The following is a 21,286-nucleotide window of genomic DNA, read 5'->3' on the forward strand; positions in this document are numbered from 1 at the left end:
CTGTGCTCTAGAGCCCACGAGCCACAACTACTGAGCCCGTGTGCCACAACTTCTGAAGCCTGCGTGCCTAGAGCCCGTGCTCCACAACAAGAGAAGCCACCACAATGAAGAGTAGTCCCCGCTCACTGCAACTAGAGAAAAAAAAAAAACGCCCGCGTGCAGCAACAAAGACCCAACACAGCCAAAAATAAAATTAAAAAAAAAAAAAAAAAGATCCAGAAGGCTTGCCTCCACCATCCACATACTTGACCCTGAGCATAAGCAAAATAGAATAATTCAAGCCATGGGGCGGCTGGGAGGCAATTGTGATGTTCTATTGAGATAATGAGGTAGAAGCTGGTGCGATCCCTGAATTGCAGAGGAGCCTTGCTCCTCAAAGTGTGGTCCACAGACCAGAACGGAGTTTGTGTGAAATAGACTCTCAGGTCCCACCCTGACCCACTGACTCAGAACCTGCAGTTTAACTCGATCCCCACGCTACTGCTACATGCATTTAGAATGAGGTGGAAACACAGTGGTCTGGGGCAATGATTCTCAACCTTAACCACACACTGAGGAGTTTTCAAAAAATCGTGATGCCCTGGGCTGCACCCCTGGGGACCTCTGGGGCGGTGGGATCCAGACTAGCAGTTTTTACAAGCTCGCCAGGTAATTCCAATGTGCAGCCATATCTGGTGCCAAGAAGGCAAATATATTTTCTCTTTTGTGCCAACTAAAATCAGTGGATAGTGACTTTCTAAAGTTGTGGCTTAAAAACCAAGTTATAAAAAGAAGCTAACCTTGGGGCTTCCCTGGTGGCACAGTGGTTAAGAATCCTCCTGCCAAGGCAGGGGACACGGGTTCGAGCCCTGGTCCGGGAAGATCCCACATGCCGCGGAGCCACCAAGCCCGTGCGCCACAACTGCTCAGCCTGTGCTCTAGAGCCCGCGAGCCACAACTACTGAGCCTGCATGCTGCAACTGCTGAAGCCCGTGCTCCTAGAGCCCAGGTTCCGCAACAAGAGAAGCCACTGCAGTGAGAAGCCCGCACCACAACGGAGAGTAGCCCCCACTCACCGCACCTAGAGAAAGCCCGTGAGCAGCAACGAAGACCCAACACAGTCAATAAATAAATAAATAAAATAAAATGAAATAAAAAGCAGCTCACTTTAACAGAACCCTTACTAGGTGCCAGGTCCTGGGCTACCTGCTTTGCATACACATTGCAGTTTAATCCTCACAATAACATAGATATCATCCCCATTTTATAGATGAAAAATCAAAGAGGGCCTGACTTACCCAAGGCTACACAGGTAGTTACAGAACTGGGATTTGAACCGAGTTATCCGAATATGCAACAACTAGGCTGACCCCAGTGGTCTTCAAACTGTGCTCTTTGGAGCCCAGGGTTCCTCAGAGGTAGCTGAGGAGCTGGTGTGGAGGATGGCAGGTCTGGGAGGCCTGTGGGTCGGGCCGAGGCTGTTTCCTGGCAGTTCCCATCATCTCTCCTACACACACTGGGCTTGGCAGACACTCCTTCTGGAGAGAGCACACCTTTGCCCGCTAGCCTGGAGCATTCTGGGTCACGTGGCGCCACACAGTCCCCCTGACAGATGTGCCCCCCTCCCGGCTGCTCGGGGACCCCAGGAACTAATCCCCATGGCGTAAGACACACGGAGGGATTAGCGCTGGGAAATCAGGCACCACATCTGCCAGCCCCTGGGGAGCCTGGGTGAAGCCTGCACCTCAGAACCCAGGATGTCATTCCTGTCCCCTGGAACACGGGGGCTCCCGGAGGCACTGGCCAACCATGGCTGGGTCTGAATTGCCCCGTCCTTCCTGAGCCTTCCAGAAGACGGTGAGTTGGGACCAACCACCCACGGGTCTGACAGGGTTGTTTCCGAGGCTTGAAGAAGGAGGAGGAGCTGGAAGCAGAGACAATGGCAGGGAGGGTGACCAATTGTCCCAGTTTCCCCTGGACTGAGGGGTTTGGGACTTTCAGTGCTGAAATCAGGACAGACTGGGCAGACCTGGACAGTTGGGGTTTTTTTGAGTTTGTTTCCCCTTGCCTTTGAGGTGGAGCTTCATGAAATGGAGACATGGTCCTTACCCTAGAAAACCTCATAGTCTGATGGGGAAACAACATGGGAAGATGCATTAGTGTCTGGGAAACAGTGAGGACTTCTGGGTGCAAATCTCCCATCCTTGTCTTCTTGCATTTCTCCAGCCCCCTCCTCTCTTTTCCAGCCTCCAGGACCTCGCTTTGCCTTCACTCCACTGACTCAGTTTCCTGTTCACAGGGTCTCCTGGGCTATAGAGCTGACTCCTCAAGGGGCTGGAATCTTCCACGCCATGGAGAGAATGAAGACCCAGGTGAGGCATAGCCCTACAAAGCCTTGCTTCAAATATTGACCTAAATCATAAATCACCCCTATATCACCTTCACTGTCATCACTAACGTTTCCAGAGTTTGTACCGCAGGCCAGGAAGCATTTCAAGTGTTTGCTGTGAATTAACTCATCAAATTCTCAAAACAAACCAGAAACAGATCCTCTTCTTTTTCCTGTCTCAAGGGCCCTGACTGGACTGCCCCCAACTCATCCCCAACTACCTGTTCAATGAAGCTTTCCTCCCCCTCCCACCCCGAGGCTGAGCTCATGGGTACCTCAGAGCCCCCAGAGCCCTCTGACATGATCTGTTTACATCTCTCTCCCAGAGAAATTATTACGACCACACTAGCTACCAGTATGTGAGTAGCTAGTTTCAAAGGGCTTTGCATGCATTTTCTCATTTACCCTCATCTAAATTCTATGAGGCGTAGGAATGATGGCCATTCCCCTTATACAGACAAGGAAACTGAGACTCAAAGAGGGGAAGTCTTTGGTCCACAGCTAATAAGGGCAGAGCCAGAATCAAGTCCCAGGCCCCAGAGCCCTTGTGTCTGACCTCTTCACCATCCTGCCGGCTCCATGAGGGACAGATGTTAGCCAAAGGGCGTAGCACTGTGCCCAGCACACAGCCAACTCCTGGAGATTGTATTCTGAATGAATGACTGGACAAGGATTGCTGTCCCAGAGTGGCCAGTCGGGAGAAAAACGGTGAAGGTTTCTGGGCTGCAGACCACCAGGGGAAGGAGCTGGGTGAACCGTGTTATGGGTGGGGTTTGGGAGAGCCTGGATCTCCCTGAGCAACCCCTCCGCCAGCGTTTTCCAGCTGGGAAGAGAGAGGGGAGAGATTCCAAGTGACATCTGCAAGTGTCAATGTGAGCAGCTGGTGAGCACCTTAGACATTAAATACTGACCCCACCTTTGTGTCTATTGGAATAAATTCTGAGGTTGGAGACAGACATGAGATGAGGCTGGCCCCAGAGGAGGGCTGCACATTGGGGATGCAGAGAACCCAGTCACACGTTGGGGTGGGGGGGATGCATAGACAGGGCGAGAATCCAAGCTCCATCATCCACTGCCCATGACCTCACTGAGTCATCGAATATCTGTGAATTTCATTCTGCTCCTGAAAATGAGAGGATGATGCCATGCCATAGGTACTTCTTAAGTGAGATCAGGCTGTCCCTCGACCAGGGCACCCTCACAGGGCTTGCCCCAGTGGCCCTTTGCTCATGGTCAAAGAGGGGCACCTTCTGACTCCCCTCCCACATAAGCCCACGGCAATGCCAGAGAGCCTCCCCATTCACCCCTGTGGCTGAGGCACAGACTTGTGTCTGGTGTCACTCCTCTGACACCCAGGTGGAGACAACCTAATGCTCTCGGGATCTTTAATGGCTTCATTTAAAAAAAACCTGAAGTACAGTTTATATGCATTAAAATTCACTCTTTTAGGTGTGCAGCTCCATGCGTTTTGGCAAATACATATGGCCCTGTAACCACCATCACAATCAGAATAGAGAACAGTTTCATCACCTTCCCAAATTCCCTTCTGCCCTGTTGTAGTCTATACCATCCCTACTCCCAAGTGGCCATTGATTTGTTTTCTGTCCTTGCAGTTTTGCCTTGTCCAGAGTGTTATGAAAATGGAATTATATAGTCTGTAGCCTTCTTTAAAAAAATGTTTTAAAAATTTATTTGTTTATCTATTTGGCTGCACTGGGTCTTAATTCCAGCCCATGGGATCTTCGCTGCTGTGGGCCAGATCTTCGTTGCTGCATGCCGGATCTTTAGTTGAGGCATGTGGAATCTTTAGTTGTGGCATGTGGGATCTTCAGTTTCGGTATGAGAACTCCTAGTTGTGGCAAGTGGGATCTAGTTCCCTGACCTGAGCCCCCTGCATTGGGAGTGCAGAGTCTTAGCCACTGGACCACCAGGGAAGTCCCTATAGTCTGTAGCCTTTTGAGTCTGGCTTCTTTCACTTAGCATAATGTATTTAAGATTCATCCACATGATTACATATATCAATAGTTTGTTCCTTTACATTGCTGAGTAGTATTCCATTGTGTGGATGTACCATAGTTTGTCTATTCATTCACCAGTTGAGGGACTTTTCCAATCTTTAGAAATTATGAATAAAGAATGGCTTTAATGTGAACCCTAAATTCTAGAGCTGGAAGATACTTTTGAAGTCAAATGAGGTTTCCAGATGTAAAAGTAAACTCTTTGTAAACCCAGTCCTCTCCAACAATTAAAGAAGTGGAGGCTCAGAGAGGGGAAGGGACTTGTCCAGAGTTATAACTGACTCAGGAGGTAGGGCTGAGATTTGAACCCAAGTCTTTCAACTTGCAGGACAACATAAAGTTCAAAACATACTTCCTGAGAACCTGCCAGGGCCAGGTGGAGTGCCAGGTGTTGCAGGCATCAAAGCCAAGATCTTCGTGCTGGAGACACTCACCACCTTATCAATAATCAAGAAAACGCAAACTAAAAGTAGCAATGAGAATCACAGGTGGTGAAAGTATAAGTTGGAACAACTTTGGAGGGCAACTGGATAGTATCTGGTTAAGCTGAAGATGGCCATATCTTACCACCCAGAAATGTCACTCCCAACTCAAATGTATAAAATACGTCTTTAAGGCAGCCTGGCCCCAGAGTCCATGCTCTATTACACTATGAGGTATAGTCATACAGCAGCATACTCTATAGAGGTTAAAATGGATAATCCAGAACTACATGTGTCAAATTGGAAAAAAAGTAAGTTGAAGGAGGATAATCCAGTAGGATTTCATTTATATAAGTTTTAAAATGTGAAAAATAATACTATGTGCTGCTTATGGATCCATAAACACATAGTAAAGGAATAAAAACATGCATGATAATGATAAACACCAAGATCAGAATGGGTGTCACATGTGGGGAGAGGGGGAGAAGATTGAGAGATCTGCAAAGGGGACAGAGGGCTTCAACTCTACCTAGAATGTTTTATTTTCATGCATTCATTCATTTAACAAATATTCATTTGGGGCTGCTATGTTCCAGGGACTGTTCTAGTCACTGGGAATACTACGGTGAATGAAACAAAAAAAAAGTCCCCGTTTCTAATGGGATGGGATGAATAGACAACAGATTAAATAAGTAACTAACATAGTATTTTTAATTTTTTTATTTTTTATTATTAAAAGAATTATATATTTGGCTGCACCAGGTCTTTAATTGTGGCACGCAGGATTTTCTTTTTGGTTGCAGCATGCAGGATCTTTGGTTGCAGCACGCGGGATCCTTAGTTGCAGCACGCGGGATCCTTAGTTGCAGCATGCGGGATCTAGTTCCCTGACCAGGGATTGAACCCAGGCCCCCTGCATTGGGAGCACGGAGTCTTAATCACTGGACCACCAGTGAAGTCCCTAGTGTTTTTTAAATATGAGGAAAATATGGTAAAATGTTAAGATTTAACAAAGTTGGAGGGTGGGTGCTCAAGTGTTCATTATATTTTCCATATATTCTTCTCTATGCTTGAAATATTTCATAACCTTGACAGGCCAGCAGGGCTTGGTGAATGGCTGGGGGTGGGGATTGAGGGGCAAGGAGGGACCAGGGAAGACTCTGAAGTTTCTAGCTTGTGTGACTTGCTGGAAGCAGGCGCCATAAAGTGATGGTGAAAATATTAGAGAAGGAGGAGGAGGGAAGATAAGCAAGTTTTGCCCTGGATGTTGGGTTTCGGAGTCCTGGGCACTTCCAGGTGGAAATATCTGGTAGGCAGTTGAAAATGGTAGTCTCAAGTTCAGGGGAGAGAGCTGGGCAGAAGCTGTAGAATCAGTAATCATTAGCACGTGGCTGGTATCCTTGTGCATGAGATCCCGTGGGGAAATTACGTCTTTGAAGAAATTTGTCCATGTCATTTAAATTGTCAAATGGATTGGCATAACATTGTTCACGATACTTTCCTGTAGGATCTGTAGTGGTGGCCCTCTTCCACTTCTGATTTGGTAATTTGTCACCTAGGGATTGTGTGTGTACTGAGGAAAGAGGAGGAGGGAAGCCAGGTATACTATGTCTGTAGGACAGAGGTGAAGGAGGAGCCCTTGGAAAGGGAGATGGGGAAAGAATAGTGAATGCAAGATTTGGTTAATATCCACCTCCTCTGAAAACTGTAATCCCCAATAGGGTAGGAAACATTCTTTTCCCTGTTTATCAGTATATCTCTAATATCTGGCTCAGTGCTTAGCACATAGTAGGCATTCAATTATAGCTAATGCATTATATACTGTTTACCATGTGCCCATGTGTTCTAAGTGATTTATAAATATTAACTCATTTAATCCTTGCCACTGAATACAAGTAGGTACTATTATAAAAAATCATTATGTGATATAATTCACATATCATAACATTCATCAATTTTGTGTAGAATTCTGTGGTTTCTAGCATATTCACAATGTTGTATAACCAGCACCACAATCAATTTTAGAATATTTTCATTAGCCCCCCAAAAGAAAACTACCCGTTAGTAGTCACTCCCCATTCCCCTATACCTCCAGCCACTGGCAACCACTAATCTACTTTCTGTCTCTATGGATTTGCCTATTCTGGACATTTAATATAAATGGAGTCATATAACATGTGGCCTTTTGTGGCTGGATTTACCATGTTTTCAAGGTTCTTCCATGTTGTACTACTTCATTTCTTCTTATGGCCAAATAATATTCCATTGGATATACCACATTTTGATTACCCATTCATCATTTGATAGACATTCGGGTTGCTTCCACTTTTTTGCTATTATGATAATGTTGCTATGGACATTCAAGTACACATTTTTGCGTGAGCATATGTCATCTCATTCACCAGGGTCAGTAGAGATAGCCTAGTGGTTAAGGATGCCAGATTCTGGAGCCACCCCGTATGGGTTCAAGGTCCAGTTCTGCCACATAATACTGTGTGGTTTTGGGTAAACGGCTTAGCATATGTGACACTCAGCTTCCTCACTTGTAAACTAGTGGTAATAATAATACTGTCTCATGGGATATTGTGAGAGTTAAATGATTTGATGTGCATAATGTACATTAAAGTCCTTAGAATATTGCCCCTCCCATAGGTAGGTGCTTTCTATGTTTTTTGTCTCAAAACAACTTTGCAAGGTTATTACCTTTCCTACTTTACAAATGAAGAAACTGGGAGTTGCCAAAGGTTTTATGGGTCTTAGGGTGATGTATCCTGGATTTGAACGTGGGTTTTGCTTTGCAAGGGTATCTTCTGTGACTGAACATTTCAGAGGCCCGAGTTTGAGACCCAGCTCTCCGACAGCTGGCTGTTTCTGGCTCTTCGATGATTTGTACTCTCACCCACTCACTCAGCAAATCCTCACCACGCCCTGAGCACAGGTCAGCCACTGAGCACAGCAGAGAGACTGTGCAGAGTTGGGCTGGCCAGGAAAGCTAGGCCTTCAACACCAGCATGCTAGCTCCCCGAGGGCAGGAATTCTGATACTGGTTCACTGCTGAGCCCCCAGGGCCTGGAACAGTGCCTCTCACCTAGTAGGTGCTCAATATAGAGTTGTTGAAAGGATGAATAAATGAAACAGAGCCCTCAATCCTGGGACAAGGGTCCTGAATCTTGAATTCCTTCCCAGCTCTCTCATTTCTGCAGGCCCTCTAGGAGGGACAGAGAAGGATTAGGGGAGACCAGGGAAGAGTCCTTTCACATCACAGTTTAGGTTACAGCAGCAATGAAGATAGTTCAAAGAGACTTAAGACACATTAAGTCATAAAGGTGGAGAGTCAGGCAGATTGGATCTGAATCCCAGCTTTGCCACTGCCTTGCTCTGTGACCTTGAGCAAGTCACCGAACCTCTGTGAGCCTCATTTTATCACCTCTAAAAGGAAAGTTCCCAAACCAACTTCGTGAACAGACTATGAAGTGTGGTAAGATAATACCTGTTAAGTGAATAGTGCAGGGCCAGGCATAAAGCTGGCACTCAACATATGATGTTTATTATTTTTTAGACAAGTCCCTTCCTTCCTGTAACTTCAGTTTGCAGACCTGGAAATGAGAAAGTTCAACAAAGGACTGTGAAGGCTCTTCCAGAACTTTGGTTGAGCAGGCCAGAGACAGAGATCAAATGCTAGCTCTGCAACTAGCTGTGTGACCCTGGGCAAGTCACTTAACGTCTCTGAGCCTCATCTGTAACATCAGGGCACTAAGGGCGCCTACCTCACAGGGTGCCATGATACACCTCTTAAAAGGCTTTTAGCACCGTGTCTGGGACACTAACTGGAGGTGGTACTGTGTTTCCAGGATTCTAAGTTGGCTGTGAGGGAATACACGGTTCTTCTTGGGGGCCAGCTCGCCACACACATTCTCTCTTTAGATTCCTTGCCACCTCCCCATGCGGCCTCTTCCTCCTCCCTCTCTTGGACTTTAGGTCTCATCGTCTTATGCTCCCTGCTTCCTGCCCTTGCCCACCTCCCAAGCCGCACTTGCTCAGCCCCCTCACCTGTCTGAGGAAAAGGCCCCATTTCTCTGAGCTCCACCCTTTCTTTTCTTTTTTTTTTCTTTTTTTTTTTTTTTGTGTCGAGCTCCACCCTTTCTTGAGCTTTCCAGGCAGATCCCTTTTCACTGCAACAGCTTTTATACTCACTTGGCAGAGAAACATGGGGGGCGTGGCGATGAGACCAGCCACAAATGGGAGACACCAACCACACATTGGGAGCCTTACACAGGCCTGCTGCAAGAACACACCGTTGGTGGAGGCTTGCGAAACCGGGTGTGTGGCGAGGCATGGGGCGAAGCGAGTCTCCTGGGAAGCCTTGTCCTGTGTTTTCAGGACCCACACATTCCCTCCACAACATGTACTGAGCAACCAGGATAAACCAGAGGCCGTGGAGGACAGAGAGTGAGGAAGTGGCCCCTCCCTTGGAGAACTCACACTCCGTGAGGTGGATCAGTTAACAGTTGTAGAACAGCTGTATTAGAGAGAAAGCTGGATTTGCACCACAACGGAGGCTTGTGCCTAGTGCCCTGTTGGGGACTTGGGTGAGGAGAGTTGGGGAAGGCTTCATGGAGGAGGTGACATTTCAGCTGGTCTTAGATGTCTCACTAAGTACATAGGAGAGAGAGGGCACACCCAGCAGAGGGAACAGGCTATGCAAAGGCACAGAGGTGCAGAGGTATATATGGGGCAGAGCTGTTGAAGGGGCAATACTGGGAAGGCCCTTGGTTTTACAGGTGTGAAACTTACCCCAAGCTGTGGGCTCTCCTGAGGTCTGGGTGAACCTAAGGCATAGGAGGGGCCAGGGCAGGGATCCCTCTCTCTTCCCTCTTGCTGACCCCCTTGGGGGTGTGCCTTGTCCTTCCCCTTGCAGGCTGGCCGGCAGCTCAGCCTGCTGAAAGTGAAAAAGAAGTGGCTCTTCCCGGTTTCCTGCAGCTTCTTCTTCGTGCTCTCTGTGCTCATGACTGGCTGCTTCCTGTGGCAGTATTACCTCCCCAAGCTGAAGACCGGTGAGTGCAGCAACATCCTTGAGTTTCCCCCCATCCCCGGAGGTCCCCGTGGGCTTTGAGCTACCACTCCTGATCTCAGGCAGGAGGGAGGACCATAAGATGCAGACTCAGAAGCTCTGGCATCCATTCTGACTCCAGCTCTCAGTAACTGTGCATCTTCGGGCCAGTCGTGTGATCCCTCTGTTCCTTGATGCCCTTCTGTAGTAACTGAGGACCTAATACCATTGGGGATTCCTTAAGCCACCGACTCCAGGGGTAAAACTCAGGGTCTCCCCAAAAGTTCAAACAGTGTTTCTCTTGCTCTTCCTTCGGCCCCCAAGGTGGGATCTCTAGGCCCTACCTCCCTTTAAAGGCACTGCCCCAGCTATATCTAAGACCCCGGGAGGAACATGTCCACGTGTCCATGGACAGCAGCTGCCATTTCTTGGTCTCTCCATCCTGGGCTGGTCAAGGCTCAGCAAATGAACCACCACTGCTGGTAACGCCAGGCTCATGCCCTAGGGCCAGCCCTCCCAGCTGGCACAGCCTCACCACAAGATACCAGGCATGGGCAGCCAGGGGCAAAGGGCAGAGCATGCCCAAGAGGAGACAGCACAGTCCCACACTCACTACCTGCTGCTTGGCCTTTGAGACACCAATCAGGCCACAGGTGCCAGTTGGTAGCCCTTCTCTCTCGCATGACGAGCTTCCTCCCTCCATGTGGTCAGCAGACTTAGACAAGTTCCAGCTCTGTGGGGCAGGCTCAGCCACATCTCTACTGTCCCCCTTTCTCCAGTTCTGATTATATATTTGGGTGGAGAAGTGGACTCAGGGCCCCACTTAGGCTTCAGGCTTAAACCACCAGGAACAACTCATTTTACCCCCAGAGCTGTGCATCCGGGCATTAGGGTTTGAGTCCCATCCTACTTTTGTCCAGGTGTATGGCTTCCTTGGAACCTCAGGGGGAAGGCGTGGACCTTGGCAGGGCAGGATTCAGGCTGTGAGACCATCACAACGGCCTCCAGACCTCCCTGCATCCTCTGAGGACACTGTGGGGTGGTAAGGGTATGAGAACCCCCCAAGAGTGCAAGAACCACTCTTCTCTAAACCTTCTACTGCCTCCTGAGATCACCCAGAACTGGGAGAAGACCCAGTGGGCGATGGCCCCTAGACTACTAACCTGATCTCTGTCCTCCACTCACCATGTGATGTTCCCTCCAGGTTCCTTGGGACCAGAGGTGACCTCTGCCCCCATGAGGATGTGTCCCCAGCACCCTGAGCCTGTGCCCCTGGCCCACCCCCTCCCCGTGTTGAAGGAGGCCCTGAAAAAGGTCAGTGATGACCCAGGAGAGAACTGGCTGTGTGGGCTAGGCCCGGTTGATGAGGGGGAGGGCATATTCTCTGCGCTAGTAGTGGCATTCATTCATTTATTCAACATATAATTCTTTTTTAAAAAAATTAATTAATTTATTTGGCTGCACTGGGTCTTAGTTGTGGCACACGGAATCTTCGCTGTGACATGCATGCAGGATCTTTAGTTGCAGCATGTGGGATCTAGTTCCCTGACCAGTGATCGAACCCAGGCCCCCTGCATTGGGAGTGCAGAGTCTTAGCCATTGGACCACCAGGCATGCCCCCCAACATATAATTCTTGAGCATTTACTCTGCGCTATGCACCAGGGATATGGCAGGAGAAGATACTGTCCTGCTCGCAAGAAGCTACTAGTCTTGGAATTAGGGGAACAGTCAAGATAGTAAACATTTATAACACAGGGGTAAAAGTGAGGATAGGGAAAGTTTAGGGTACATGGTGACACAAAGGAACTGGACTTGGGGTCAGGGAAGGCTTCTAGAGGAAGTGGTGTCTAAACTGAGAGGTGAACAAGGAGTAGATACCCAGAGGATATGTGTGTGTATGATGAGGGAGCTTGGGGGTGTGGAAGGTGTGCTTTAGATAGAGGGAACAGCATGTGCAAAGGCGTGGAGGCAGCAGAGTCAGTATGAGGCATATACAGAGAGTAAATTCAGTCTGGTGGGGCCATAGTGGGGGTGGAGAAAGATGAGATGGGAGAGGATCACAGAGGCCATTGAAATATGATTAAAGACCCCACAACACAACTTTTACCATTGCAGAATGGCTTAACACTAGAGGGGGCTGTCAGCCAGCTCTTGTCTGTGCCATTCTGCCATTCAGACCCTACCCACTTGGGTCACTCACCTTAGGAGACACACAGATCAGAAGTGTATGTGCAGCAGCCTGGTGGTGGTGTTGGGAGATGGTGTGAAACTTCATCCGAGGAACAGCTGAAGGGAAGGAGGGTGATGTGTCCACATAAAAGCAGGCATGGGCCAGTGCAGAGAGACACAATCACTGCCTGCAAATACACAAAAAGCTTTTGTGAAGGAGAGACACCGGAAGCGTGCTATTTGGCTCCCAGGGGTCAGAGTAATTAAAAAAAAATAAAGCAACAATAATAACCATAGCAGTCTTCTAGTGAGCACCTGGTACATGCCATGCACTGTGCTAACTTCTCTATGTTACCACCTTGTGAATCCCTAGCTAAAGAGGAGGAAACTGAGGCTCAGAGAGGCAAAGTTAGTGCACGGGTGGAAACTACAGGTAGACTGAGCTCAATTCAGGGAATGTAAAATCTCTTGGCAAGGAGGTGTTGGAGTTAGCATAGGGTTCTAATCTTGATTCCACTAGCCATTAACCACCGGGGCAAGTCACTTCATATCTCAAATTTTCTCACCTGTAAAATGGGGAGAAATCAGCACTGATTTATGAGGATTAAATGAGACAATGTATGAAAATCATTTTATACTGTGTCTGGCATGTTGTAAATGTCCAGTAAATGTTAGCTGTTAATCACCATCATTATACTACATAATTGAAAAAAATGAGGTATTTTCAATAAATGTTCAAAGACAGTGTTAGGGGCCCTCTATAAATACTGAATTCTCCAACACTAGGGGGTCAGACTCAGCCTGTTGGAGGTTTTTTAGGGCATCAGACACAGGTTTGATTAGATCAGGGGTTTTAACCCCTCCCTCCTCTTACGTATTTCCAAGGAAATGTTTCTTTGAACAAAAGTCTTATGAGGAAAACTTACATGCAAAACAGATTCCAGGGGATCTGCTCTGATTGCAGCTGGGTGGGGTCCCCACCCCATGGGACACGGTCTGAGAATCCGAGGTCTGGAGCCTCACTGGGCTCCCTTCCAGCCCCTAAGGAGAGAGAATGGACGGGAGCCAGGCAGAGGGTGCTGTGTACAGGGTGTGGTATGTGAATGGCACAGTGTACAGAACCACATGGGGCCTGTGGGTGGGGAGAGAGGCCTGTCTCTGCACCTGTACTCTGAGCCACCCGCTCTTCTCTTCCAAGGTGGACAGGATCCTGCGCCAGGCACTCTCTGCCCCAGGCCTGGCTGCTATGTCTGCAGCTGTCATCCACAACGACACTGTGCTCTGGACCGGGAACTTCGGAAGGAAGAATGGTTCAGACCCGGCTTCTGTGCCCCCCAATGAGTACACCATGTACCGGTCAGCTGGGGCACCACCAGGGTCTTGTGGAGGGGGAGAAGGGTGGTAGGACAAGGAGGACTTAGGAAGTAGGGAGACTCAAGAGAATCATGACTGGGGGTCTTAGCTGCCAGGGCCCTTTATTAAGTCTTGGCAATTTTATAGATGAGGAGACTGAGGTCCAGAGAGGACCAGTGGGTGCCTAACATCACACCACAGTGGTAACAAGTCAGGAAGGAATCCCTTCTGGAGAGCCCTTATCCTAATGCCTCCCAAACTAGAAAAGGCTCCTTTATGTCCCACCCCACACCCCTTCCACGTGACACTAAAGAACCGTAATCAGTTCCTGAGCCCTTGACCTGGGTCTCTGCCAGTTGGCAGCGGTGGCCCAGATGGAAGCAACTTGGGACAATCTGCTGCACACCTAGAGTCTCCCCTCCTGGGTGCTGCCTGTAGGATCCTCAAAGCTCACAGTGCCAAGTGAACACATTTTCTCCCTGAGATACTGTGAGGATTGCAGGGCTTCCATTCACACTGCACCTGCTATGTGCCAGGCACAGGGCAACAATTATATTTGCTATCACTTATTGAGCACTTACTACCTTCCAGGTGTGTTGCCAAGCACTTTGCAAGCACAATCTTGTTCAATCCTTTCTACAACCCATAAAACAGACAATGAAACTGAATCTCAGAAAGGTCTAGCACTTGCCCAAGGCAACTCAGCTGGTGAGAGGCAGAGATAGGATCCCAACCCAGGTCTGTCCCAGAGAGGGAAGTGCCTGGTGAAGGGCCTGGCATGGGGGAGGTGCTCGAGATTGTCCATCTGGCCCAGCCCCACTGCCCCTGGTAAGTTCTCAAGCATCCCAAAGGCATTCTACAGAGGCTGGTGGATTTCTGTCTGAGATGCTGAATAAGGGTGGACTCAGTGCTTTCCTAATTATACTAGAAAGTTGGAGGCTGGGGTTGCAGGGTGGAGGTGGGTTGTGAAGCCAACAGGATGCCCTCTGCACCCTTGTGCCCCCCACATTGTCCAGGATCTCCAGCATCTCCAAGATCTTTCCCGTGCTGATGCTGTACCGCCTGTGGGAGGAGGGCATCGTGGCCTCTCTAGATGACCCTCTGGAGCGGTACGCCGGCACCTTCACCATTAACAACCCACTGGGCATGGCATCAGCCCCCGAACAAAAGAGCCTGATGGATCGTCTGGAGGAGGTGGGCCCAGCCCCAAGGCCTTCACCCGTCACCCTCCGAAGGATGGCCAGCCAGCTCTCAGGTGAGTGGCTCTGAACTTAATGTCGCTCAGCCCAAACCATTTTAGGTAGGGGAACCAAGGAGCAGGTTCTCATCCAGCCAGGCTGGGCCCACTCTCTGCTATGCTTCCTGAACTGGCCATAGCTCCCTCTCATCCTTCCTGGGTGGTGGGCCAGGGGTAGAAAGATCTGGTGAGTTAAAAGCTGAGGTGAAACCTGGGAATTTAGGTCAAGTGGACAAATGAGGATCTGTTGGAAGGTCAAAAGCAAGCTGACAGGTCAAGATCTGCTTATTAGATCAAGAACAAGTCAAGTGAATATTTGTTGACAATTCTGTAAATTATATATTTTATATATAATTTGAATATAATATATATTCTACAATTATACGTTAATTTCCCTTAATATATAAACCATTACAAAGACCAAGAACCCAACAGAAAAATGGGTAAACGATAGGAACAGAACAGACAGTTCACAGAAAAGGAATATAAATGGCTCTTAAGAATATTAAAAAATATTAAAAGATGCTCAACCTCATTCATAACAAAATGAATGCAAATTAAATCTCCTGAGAGACATTTTCCTCTTATCAGATTGGTAAAGGCCATAATGGTGGGTGTACTGAGTTGGTGAAGTTATGGTGAAATAGGCCCTCTTATACATCAGTGGTGGAAATTTAAATTGGTGCGACTTGGGACTTCCCTGGTGGTCCAGTGGCTAAGACCCTGTGCTTCCACTGCAGGGGGCACAGGTTTGATCCCTGGTAGGGGAACTAGGAACCCACGTGCTGCACTGCAAGGCCAAAAAAAAGAAAAAACAATTGGTGCAACCTGTGTGGAGGGCAATTGGTAATACCTATCACAAAAATGTATATATCCTTTGACTCAGAAATTACACTTTTAGGAAATTCTCTTACAGATGTATCCACACATGTGCAGTATGAGGTATGAACACAGTTATTCACTACAGCACTGTTTGTGATAGGGAAAAAAAAAGATTGAAATAATCTAAATATAAATAGGGGAGTAACTAAATAAACCATGACACAGTTATACAATCAGATACTACTGTAGCCCTAAAAAAATGGGTAATAACGTTCCTTGTGAACCGAGATGCACATACAATCTTAAGTGGGTAAAAAAGCTCATAACAGCATATATTGTAGCTACCATATGAATAAATAATATATACACATATAATGTATATATGTATATGAATGTATATGTATAATCCATTTGTAATGTACCTATTATATAACATATATATTTATATACACATATATTATGTGTGTGTGTGTATATATACAGGTATATATATAAAAATGTGTATCACATATTCTTGGAAGGGAAAGGGATTGAATCACTGGGCTGCCTCCAGGGAGGGGAACTTGGTGGCTGGGGAGAAGAGTGGGAGGAAAATTTTTCATTGTATACCCTTTGGTGTCTTTGGACTTTTGAATCATGTAAATGAATTACTTATTAAAAACAAATTATATAATAATAATGATGATAATGAAAGATGTGCTAACAAGCCAAGATGAAATCTACATGGTGGAAGGGCAAGGGCAGGCTGGGATACTGGAAGACGAAGCCAGTGAACAGGAATTGGGCAGGAACGGGTGGGAGGGGGGCTGTGCTGCATGGTGACTGACCCAGCCAAGGAGGAGAAGGCAGGCACCAGCTGTACCACCCCAAAATGCCTTCTATTGTTCATATTTGCAGTCACCAACCCATCAACTCTAGATGGTAGGAATCCATCATAAGTGCCTACTATTTCATCATTCTACAAAGTGCGTTCAGGCCTGAGGTCTCAGTCTATGGACATGGCTGGTTAGCACTCCCATTAGCAGATGGTGAACCTGAGCCTCTGCCAGATAATGGAACCTCCTGAAGTCGTCCAGGCAGGACAGGATCAGAGCCTTGGAGGAGGGCGGCCTAGTGGCTAAGGGCATGAGCACTGAAATTAATTCCAGCTGTGTGATCTTGGGTAAGTCACGTAACCTCTCTGAGCCTTGTTTTACTCCTCTGTAAAAGGACTGGTTCATGCTACTTTGCTGTATTAAATGTGCTAATGAATGTCAAGCACTTAGCAGAGTACCTGGCACACAGCAGGTACTTGTCAATGTAGCTCTGGTTATTACAGCCAAGGGTAGATCTAGGTTTATGGAGGCCAGATGTAGATATAATTTGGGGGTCCTCTTTAAAAATACAATATTATAAATTCAAACTTGTATACAGGCCTTGGAAGGGGTCATACAGGTGAGGGGCTCTGAGGTTTTTGCTCCATGAGCCTCCTGTTAAATACACTCTGGTTTGTAACCTGACCCCAGGGCTCCCTCTAGGGGTACACTGTGGATTCTTCTTCATCTGTACCCAAGGGACCCAGCACAGGGCTCTGTGTTTGTGGTCAGTTTAAAAACACCCTACACAGGCTTCCCCGGTGGCGCAGTGGTTAAGAATCCGCTTGCCAATGCAGGGGACACAGGTTCGAGCCCTGGTCCGGGAAGATCCCACATGCTGCGGAGCAACTAAGCCCGCAAGTCACAACTACTGAGCCCACGTGCCACAACTACTGAGCCTGTGCGCCGAGAGCCCATGCTCTGCAACAAGAGGAAGCCACCGCCAGGAGAAGCCCTCAACCGCAACGAAGAGTAGCCCCCGCTCGCCGCAACTAGAGAAAGCCTGCATGCAGCAACGAAGACCCAATGCAGCCAAAAATAAATAAATTATTAAGAAAAATGCAACCCCCCCAAAACAAACAAAAAAGCCCACTCTACATGTCCCAAAGCCCACCAGTTGAGCATACAGCTGCCTGAATGACTCTGTTATACATTCCCAGTATCTTGTATGATTGACCTTCACCCTAATCTAGAGCTTTCTCCCGTTCTTGGAGCTTTTCATCCATTCTTAGTTTTGTAACACCTCACAGGGAAACCACTGCAGGTGCTTCAGCCCACTTCAAGGTGAGCAAGTAGAGGCTCAGAGAGGTAAAACACATGGTTTGGGCCACACAGAAAGAAGTGTTAGAGTCAGAATTTAAACCCAGGGCTTGGGAATCCATCCCCCAGCTGCTCAGGCCAAGAGCCTGGAGTTAGTTATCCCTGATTTCTCTCACTCCCACACCCTCCACATCCCCTCCAGTAGCAAATTCTGTTGGCTCCATTATCAAAATATGTCCAGAATCCAACCACTCCTCCCTCATCCAATCACCAGCATTTAGACATGGATTTTTGCAAGTCTCCTTACAGGCTTCCCGGTGTCTGCCATTGCCCCCCAAAGTCTGCTTTCACATAGCAGCCAGAGCAACCCTGATATATGTCAGATCACATCACTCCTCTGCTCAAAGCCCTACAGTGGCCCCATCCCAATCAGAGAAAAGGCCAAGTCCTTGCAGTAGCCTATAGCACCCTACAGGATCTGGTGCCTGCACCCCAATATCTCTCACCTCCAAAGTCTCCCCTTTTCTCAATCCTCGCCAGCCACACTGGCTCTTTCCTGCTGATCCTCAAACATGCCAACAGATTCCTGCCTCAGGGCCTTTGCACCTGCTCTTTCCTCTGCTTGAGACATTCTTTCCTCACAGAGCTGTGTGGTTCTCTCCCTCACCTCCTCGAGTTCTCACCTGCTCAAGGGTCACCTACCCTGTGAGGCCTTCCTCTGACCACTCTGTATAAACTAACAATCCCTCCTTTCATACATGGAATTATTTCCCTCCACGGCATGAATATTTATTTGCCTCTTGTCTGTCTCCTCTGCTAGAATGCAGACTCCACATGGGCAGGGACTTTGTTTTGTTCACTACTGAATTCCAGTACCCAGAACAGTCTTTGGCACTAAAGAGATGCTTGGACACTATTGTTGAGTGAATGGGTGGGAAGAATCCTAATCCTGTGATCCTTTCAATACTTGTCACATCCAATAAACAGAAAATTCCAAGTGGCCGGAGGAGCCAGTTCCACAAAACTGGGCAGTGACCTCAAGACTTTTATGGAATCAAATATCTATGGTTGATGATAACAATTATTGTTTGAGCAATTACTATGACTAGGAACCATGCCAAGCATTTGATTTCACCAAATCCTCACACCAGCCATATGACATAGGAATTATTTCCCTCATGTTACAGATGAGGGGACTCTGGCTCAGAGAGGTTAAATGGCTTGTCCAGTGAAACACAGGCAGGATTAGAGTCCATGCTAGAGCTTTTTTTTTTTAAGGTGATTTTGTTGTTATCTCTCAACTCATGGAAGGTGGGGGCGGGGGTACAGCCAGGAGTCCATCATCCCACCATCAGCTGACCCAGCAGGTCTGACCGCTGCTTCTCCCTAGGGCTGCCCCGAAGGCTCCGTTCCACTTCGCTGCTGTGGAGAGGCAGCACCCAGGAGGCCCTGAACCTGCTCAAGGATGATGTGCTGGTGGCAGACCCAGGAACCAGGTGAGGAGTGAGCCCTGATGCCCTACCAATGTTAGGAACCTCACAAGGTGACATACCCCTCCTGGGAGAGAACCTATGGCACCTCATCCTAGGTGGTCAGAGCCAGGAAAGACCTCGCAGATCACTGATGACAACCCCTGTTCCACAGCTGGGGGGACTGAGGACCATAGAGGGATGGCAGAGCAAGGCAGCAGGGAGCTGGGCTCAGACCCAGTCCTGTTTGAATCTCATGTTTTTCCCATTAATCAACTCAACATTTATTGAACACTTACTCTGTGCTTGGAATATGTTAAACTGAGATATAGCAGCAAACGAATCCAACCAGGTCCCTCCTCGTGGAGTTTGCATTCTTCTGAGTGAACAGTGAACATTCTTATCAGTGAACAGAAAAACAAGATAAATACAGACTTTGACAAGTGCTGGAAATAAATGGGATGCTGATGAGATAGGGAATGGATAGCTGGGGTAGCCAGCCACTGAACAGAGAAGCCCAGCTTCTGGAGCAGTGGGGCTGTGGAGCTGGTCAGAGGACAGTGGCACTCCCCTGACTCAGATGTCCCCTTCCAGGACCTGGGCAGTACTCTTTTTCCAAATTTGCCACTCTGTTTCTCCAAATGCTGAACCTCAAGCCCCACTTCTCTTAAGGAAGAAAGGATCCAGGTAAAACTTAGGTGTCTGTAGGCTAGAGTCCTTCTTCCAGCTTTGACACTAACCTCTTGAGTGACCTTGGAGGAAGCATTTGCCTCTGTGAACCTCACCTTTCTTATCTGTAAATAAAAGAGGTTGGGCTAGAGTTCAGGAATACCTAAAAGGATATGTGCATTTTCACCCATTCTTGTGCCTTCCTGAGGCACTATTTTATTTTATTTTTATTTTTAATTTAATTTATTTTTTGGTTGCATTGGGTCTTCGTTGCTGCGTGCGGGCTTTCTCTAGTTGCGGCGAGCGGGAGCTACTCTTCTTTGCGGTGCACGGACTTATTGTGGTGGGCTTCTCTTGTTGTGGAGCCCAGGATCTAGGTGTGCGGGCTTCAGTAGTTGTGGTGCACGGGCTCAGTAGTTGTGACTAGCAGGCTCTAGAGCGCAGGCTCAGTAGTTGTGGTGCATGGGCTTAGTTGCTCCTCGGCACGTGGGATCTCCCCAGACCAGGGCTGGAACACGTGTCCCCTGCGTTGGCAGGCAGATTCTTAACCATTGAGCCACCAGGGAAGTCCCCTGAGTCACTATTTTAGAGATTCTGAAACTGCATCTGCCCTGGGAAAGAAAGGAGACTTCTTATTGATTATTTGTGTCTGGCAAGGGAGGGGTGAAATCCTGCCTCCTATTTGTTATCTGTGGGCTAAATGATCGCTATCATTATCCCCCCCACCCCACCCTACCAGTCTGAGACTCTAGTTTTCCATTTGATAAAGTAAATTATACTAAAGTGTAAAGGACCAAGAAGATTTGTTTTACCACTCTTCCAGGTGCATTGCCAAGCCTAGGTCTTCTCCAACCTGCTGTGTGACCCTGGGTAATTCTCTGCTCCTCTCTGGGTCTTCCTCTTTCCAGAGGTAGAACAGTGAGCTGTATTCAGTGATCTCTGAAGTCTCTGCTGGGTCTGACCATCTCCAAGGCAGTGAAGCAGGTTCCTTCCCTGTCCACCCAGTCCAATGAAACTCTGATGGCTTTGCAGACAATCTGAGCAGGTGGGAAGGGTTTATTTAGGGCCTGGAGATGTCCATCCTAGGCTGCATCTTAGCTTCCACCCCTCCTCTTCCAGATGCCATTACAGCACGCTGGCCTTCTCGCTTCTGGCCCATGTCCTGGCAGCCCACACTGCCCAGGGTGACTACCAGCACTGGATCTTGGAGAACGTGCTGGAACCGCTGGGGATGGAAGACACAGGCTTCGATCTGACACCTCCTGTGCGTGCCCGCTTGGCAGCTGGCTTTTATGGCAGCGGGCGGCCGGCGCCGCTGTACGACCTGGGCTGGTACCGCCCGTCGGGCCAGATGTACTCCACCACCGCTGACCTGGCCAAGCTGGCCATGGTGCTCCTGGGCAGCAGGCCCCAGCGGCTTTTGCGGCCTGACGCGGCTAAGACACTACTGGCGCCGCTGCTGGCCTGCCCGGGCGCCTACTTCGCCAACGAGACTGGCACACCGTGGGAGTTCCACGCGCAGCGGGGCTACCGCGTGGTGCGCAAGGACGGTGACCTGGACGGCTACGCCGCCACCTTCTCCCTGGTGCCGCCG

At 48.4% G+C, this 21,286-nt stretch overlaps 1 protein-coding gene across 1 annotated transcript; it reads left to right on the plus strand.

Moving 5' to 3' along the window:
• Nucleotides 1–2,330: 2,330 nt before the first annotated feature.
• LACTBL1 (lactamase beta like 1) lies at nucleotides 2,331–21,283 on the plus strand (the record flags this gene model as incomplete). Its single annotated transcript, XM_024125276.2, has 7 exons — nucleotides 2,331–2,351; nucleotides 9,727–9,862; nucleotides 11,063–11,172; nucleotides 13,227–13,384; nucleotides 14,398–14,636; nucleotides 18,945–19,050; nucleotides 20,812–21,283. Coding segments are annotated over exons 1-7 (1,242 nt in total), but the record flags the coding sequence as incomplete, so codon positions are not given.
• Nucleotides 21,284–21,286: the final 3 nt, after the last annotated feature.

Source organism: Physeter macrocephalus, unplaced genomic scaffold (assembly GCF_002837175.3).
Source record: "Physeter macrocephalus isolate SW-GA unplaced genomic scaffold, ASM283717v5 random_1214, whole genome shotgun sequence".
In the NCBI taxonomy this organism is placed as follows: Eukaryota; Metazoa; Chordata; class Mammalia; order Artiodactyla; family Physeteridae; genus Physeter; species Physeter macrocephalus.